This window comes from Camponotus vicinus, unplaced genomic scaffold, assembly GCF_025532165.1.
Source record: "Camponotus vicinus isolate PSW18456_S1 unplaced genomic scaffold, iyCamVici1.0 SCAF_11, whole genome shotgun sequence".
Taxonomy (NCBI): Eukaryota; Metazoa; Arthropoda; class Insecta; order Hymenoptera; family Formicidae; genus Camponotus; species Camponotus vicinus.
This window is the reverse complement of record NW_028141947.1, coordinates 16,419,213-16,425,225: the sequence shown is the minus strand read 5'-3', so window position 1 is coordinate 16,425,225 and position 6,013 is coordinate 16,419,213. Positions and strand designations below refer to the sequence as shown.

The 6,013-nt window shown below is 39.4% G+C and overlaps 1 protein-coding gene across 6 annotated transcripts in view; it reads left to right on the top strand.

The window, feature by feature from the left end:
* The window catches only part of Eip74ef (Ecdysone-induced protein E74), a 178,843-nt gene that overhangs the window by 55,857 nt on the left and 116,973 nt on the right, over positions 1–6,013 (top strand). For 5 of the 6 annotated variants that reach the window (XM_083082318.1, XM_083082315.1, XM_083082312.1 and 2 more), the window contains exons 2-4: positions 1,236–1,513; positions 1,838–2,090; positions 2,267–2,368. In XM_083082318.1, the coding sequence (XP_082938444.1) occupies positions 1,373–1,513; positions 1,838–2,090; positions 2,267–2,368 (496 nt within the window). In that variant the 5' untranslated portion in view covers positions 1,236–1,372. The remainder of the gene's footprint in view (positions 1–1,235; positions 1,514–1,837; positions 2,091–2,266; positions 2,369–6,013) is intronic. The other variant, XM_083082316.1, reaches the window with a different exon arrangement.

Below are 6,013 nucleotides of genomic sequence, written 5' to 3'. Positions count from 1 at the left end.
ATGATGCAAAGTGACAAGCCATACAGCACAGAATATTGCAGCAATATTATTAATATTGTTGCAAATTAGTATTGTTGAATCGCGTGAGGGATACGCGCGACTTCCTCGATTAGAAGAAGGAAAAAAAAAAACATATCCCTTTCTCGATTTATTAATGCGTCGCGATAATATTAGCCGAGAGAGAAGAGAAGAGGATGTTAACCTCTCCCCGCGCGGTGAAAACTTTCTTTCGCGGTTGCGAGTTACGTAAATGCGGCCGAGTAGAAGGTGCATAGAAATGCAACGGGGGCAGGAGGGAGAGGGGAAGGGGGGAGGGAGCGCGAGGTTACGCGCACAGGAAGTGAAACAGAAGCCAGAAAGAAAGTTCGCTCTCGGTGTTTTCACTTTCATGGAAATTGCCCGCACTCCTCCTCTTCCCTTCCCCCGCCTCCCTCTCTCTCTTTCTGCTGGCATTATGCGAATTAGCTACGAATCATCATCCGCTGCTCGCATCGATGAACAGCTGCCCCCTTCCTCCCCCCCCCTCCCAGGAATCAAGTCTTTCTCACAAACCGGAACTTTTATAAAAAAAAATGATTTTTTGCCTTAATATTTCTTGTCAGATCTGTCGTTTTTTTAATTCCTGATTATTTATATTTCTTGATTTCTTGATTATATTAAATATCGCCCATGGGCCTAAGTCTTTTGTCAAACTTTTGATTTTGAGAAACTACCTCTTGCTTTATAAAGATGTTGGAATTTCTTTTTTTTTTTAATGTTATCACACCCCGATGCATAGCGTGATTACGGATCTGCAATATGGGAGATTCTTGCATTTCTCTTCTATCTTTCTACATATTACGTCTTGTATAACTTTATGCGGGTATACACAGGTGTTAAGAGAAAGTAACATTATCATCGAGTTACGTTTTTTTTTCAGTCAAGTTTAAATTAGATTCCAAATGAAAGTACGAACGCCCGATGTACCGGAAGTCATTACGAGATCTCGGTTTCGCGACTAATTAGTTGTTTTACTGAAAAAAAAAATCTTAATTTATCAAGAGAAAATGTGTGCCCGTAAGACATGTATCTGAATTATTATGGACATGTAACACACGCTTTTTGGGAACTTTAGATGCGTATCATTTTATATCGCAACGAAATATTTATTCTGCTTGTTTAAACTTGAAGGAGTGTTATAATTATGCGCGTTCTTTTCTCTTTCGAGAATCTAACACATTTTATTCCATTTCCAGGCAAACGACAACGCGTGAAGGAAAAAGGAAGAGTCGTCCGGGCGCGGCTTAAAGCGAAAGGAGAGGAGTCCCGGAGAGGTGGTTTTAGATGTTAGAAGGCGCGGGGGTGGCTAAAGTGGCCCCGCCGCCGGGTCCCGATGCCGGTCCCCGTATCGCAAACGCCTACATTGACCTCCACCCTCGTACCCAAGGAGGAATCAAACATGCCTTTCATAGACGACGAGCTGTTCTGGTACTCTGACAATGACGGAAAAATGGATCTGACCCAGTGCCTTCAGGTAACTCTAGCTTAATTTGCCTTTATATTATACAATCTCTCCTCCTTTCTCTCTCTTGAGAAAAAAAATCTTAATTTATTAAATAAAAAAATCTTAAGCTCCTCAATTTTTAAATTTGTTAAGAGAAAATGTGTGTTTACAAGAACTGTATTTAAATTGTGGATATATAATGCACATATCTTGGGAACTTTAGATATACATCATTTTTATATCGCAAGAAAGTATTTATTATTTTAAATTTCAAAGAGTTAAGAGAGAAAAGGAGATATTAATCGAGATATATTTTTTCTTTTCATTATTCTTGAACTCTCCGTATGCTTTCAGCAGAGCAACACGGGCCAATCGGTAGAATTTTCGCCGATGGAGTTGAGTGCTCTGGTAGGAACGCCGGCGGCTCCGAATGTGCCGGCGGAGGAAGGCGCGGGTATGTCCGGGGTCACAGGGGAGGAACTGTTCGATCCCCTGGATTTCCTGCGGGAACTCGAGGCGGAGGCCAGCCAACCCACCTCCACCACGACCCCTTCCTCCTACAGGCGACAGAGGCACAACATCGCCGCCTTGAATCCTTTATTAGCGGGTAAATTGGGTTTATATGGCGTTATATTTGGTTTTTTTTATTTATTTTTTTTTATTTATACGACATGTGCGAATCGGCCTTGACGTCGCTAGCGGGTAAATTGAATTTATATGGCATTATATTTATGTTTTTTTCTACAACATATGTGCTAATCGGACTTTGACGTTGCTGTACAGAAAAATTGGCAGCCCCGTCGACGCAAACGTCTCCGACGTCCATCCCTTACGCTTCGAGGGCGGAAATCAAGACGGAGAACATTCAACCAGAGCCGAGTAAAGGTAAGATCGCCTACTGATTCGCCTCCCTCTTTAACATACGTCGATATGGCAGAAAAAATAGGTCGATAACGCGAGTCTTCTACTTTACCGACAGTAGTTTTGCGGTAGGTAAAATGCCTCTGCGAATTTCTTCTTTACCGATAACAGATACAATCCTCTACCTTCGAGAAGTTGTTTGCTGTTTCGGTCGGGCAGATCGCTTCACACGTCACTCGTGTACCGGAAATTCAAATCGTTCGCGATTTGAGGGGGGAAACCGGCCAAGGTCCCGCGAAACGCGCGTCTATATCCGCGTTAGCGATAATAATATTTACGCGCGCGTGTTCTCGCGTGCAGTGACTCGAGAAAAAAAAAGAACGAGCGCGAATGGTGTGCGATGGCCCAATTCGTACAATTTACAGTCGTGTCATAATGGCGCGCAAACGCGGTTTCGTCCTCGTTTCGCGATTTTGATGCTCGACGTGGAAACGGAAAAGTGTCGCATCCTCGCGGATATCGAACTTAATCGCCTGTGGATCTGGAATTTGCGTATCCCATCGCATACGAATACTCTTCGAGATGTGATATCCTTCAAGGATACTTAACCTCTCGTCGGTGGACTCCGATTCGCGGATGTCGAATTTTCAAGCAAGGTAACGAGATTAATTTTACAATATTATTGTTGCAAAATGTAGCTTTTTAATATAATTGAACGCTTTAATTATTGGATACTTTAACGAATGTGATTAAATCCGTCCAGATATCTTTTAGAAGACATCTGAAGTTTAAAGCAGATAAAAGAATAATTGATGGAAAGTCGAGGAAGTTTTCATTGTTTTAACATGTTGAGTAAATTATCTTTTAAAAAACATCATTTTTATGGACGTCATCATTGGAAAATAAACGCAATATTGATATATCGAACGAATTTCTTCGTGTACTTCTAAAAATGATAAGATTAATAAATAAACTAAATAAATAAAATTACATAAATCCGAGATACAGAGGAAGAATTGAATAGGTAGATCGTAGATTTTATTAATTTTAGATTCACTCTGTAAGAATCTGATTTCTGCTTATAAATAATAAATATAATAAAGATTTCAAATAAAAAATAAATGCTGAATCTTGCGTGATAAATTTAAAGATTTCTAAAACTTGGAGGAACGTAAATAAAAATGATGTAACATGATGTAAATGATGTCCATTGCATATAAATATTGAAAACGAGATACTCGATATTGAAATATTTACGATCTCTGTTGTTCAGAAATTTTGGCGCAGAATCGTTTTGCAAAATCTCGCGTGGTAAAAATTTAAGTTAAAGATTTCTAGAACTTGGAGAGATGTAAATAAAAAATGACGACATGTAGTAACATCCATTGCATATAAATATTGAAAATAAGATACTCGATATCGAAATATCTGCGGTTTTTTCTGTGTTTAGAAATTTTGGCGTAGAATCGTTTTGCAAAATAATGCTAAATCTTGCGTGGTAAAAATTTAATTTAAAGATTTCTAAAACTTGGAGGGATGTAAATAAAAAAGATGACATGTAGTAACGTCCATTGCATGTAAATATTAAAAATAAGATACTCGATATAGAAATATCTGCGGTCTTTGTTATTTAGAAATTTTGACGCAAAATCGTTTTGCAAAATAATGCTAAATCTCGCGTGGTAAAAATTTAATTTAAAGATTTCTAGAACTTGGAGGGATGTAAATAAAAAATAATGACACGTAGTAACGTTCATTGCATGTAAATATTAAAAATAAGATACTCGATATCGAAATATCTGGTTTTTTCTGTGTTTAGAAATTTTGGCGCAGAATCGTTTTGCAAAATAATGCTAAATCTCGCGTGGTAAAAATTTAATTTAAAGATTTCTAAAACTTGGAGGGATGTAAATAAAAAAGATGACACGTAGTAACGTTCATTGCATGTAAATATTAAAAATAAGATACTCGATATCGAAATATCTGCGGTCTTTGTTGTTTAGAAATTTTGGCGCAGAATCGTTTTGCACCTGGACGATTCGCGTCGAATTTCTCGCTGTTCGAATCTCTTCGACGCGGGCTTTTCGACGAGGCAGAGTATCATCGCGTTGCAATTTCGTCCTGACCGCAGCCCGCGACGAGTAATTACGAGCCGTTAGAACACGAATTGAAGTGGGTGCTCATCGTTGTTCTTTTCACATTTTTAGAAAGCGGTTGGAAAGTGAGAAACGAAACTTTCTAACAAAACTATTACAAATTTAGCTCGAAATCTGCTTTGCGCGCACCCTATAATGTTGCATTAGATATTAAATATTAAATTGCAATATAAAGTGCGCAACGACGCGGCAACATTGTTTTTCATCCTGAAATAATTTTTTTTTTTTCGCGAAAACAAAATTGTACTTTATCATCATTTGTTTCTCGTAGAACGATCTTTCATAAAAAGCCGAAGTAAAATTATATAATCTAAGGCACAATCGGAATTTGAGAACTTTTTACTCGAGAATTATCGATTTGAATCATCCTCTTATTCGATGAAAAATTATGATAAAAGTGGATTTTCGATTCGAAAATATCAATGTTACTATTTCGCGAAAGATCGAAAGACATTATGCGAAAAAATTCAAAAATGCGAGGAGACATCCGCGAATCATGCAAGATGCGAAACTAAATTTCTACCTCTATTAAAGTATCGACAATCTGCGTTTAACGTACAGGCATGTTGATTCTAAGCTTCTTACGTGAAAATTGACTGGTAATCGGGACGCGCGAAAGCGGAGAGATTAATTGGGATTAATTGATGAAAAAAGGTCCCGTGCTATCCGGCGGATTTCGATCGCGATACCTAGTGAACTCGTTGAGCGAGGAAAGCGAGCGCATAATGCGTACACGCTAATTTTCTGGCGCTAGCATCACTTTCACCGGCTACCCGGTGCGTAACGCGCGCAAAAAAAAAAGCGGATTTTCACGCGGGACGCGCTTATTACACGCTCGATCGAGCGGACGGACGGATGGAGATTTTCACGCGAAGACGCGTCGATTTACTAGCATTTCGGTGCCGCTCTTTCTTTCTCGGGAAAATGCCCATACGGCACAGACCATTGTTGTTACATTGCAACAATATTGCTGCGATATAACCGCAATATTGCCGGGTGACATCCCTTTGGAAACGGCGAGGAGATGGACGGACGCGAGCGCACTCGCGACAAAACAAAAGTAGGACAAAAGAAAGTAATCTCTCGCGCATTAAACGTCGGAACGCGAGCAACTATATAATTCACTTTCGACTCGTTCCGTTACTGGAGCAACTATGGTGCAGCATGCACATTTCTTTCGCAACTTTCGCGATTTGTTCGCGATCGATGCGGAACGACAAAGTTTGAAGTCCGTCAGGTACTCGCGGTAACGAGATGTCGTAGCCTCGATTTTATCAACAACGGAGATCTCGCGTTTTATAAAGATTCAATATGTATCTCGGATTTATTTCGAAATTTTGAAAAAATATTTGATCCCCGGATTTAATTTTAAATTGTGCGTGTAGATTCGATAAATTTTACGTCGTCTCTCGCAAAATTTTCGATTTTGTCCCGCGATGTGCGTCTCGAGATCTCCGGTAGATTCTGGCAGAAGGAGAATCTTGAGATCTACGGAGCTTAGCGTTTGCGCGAA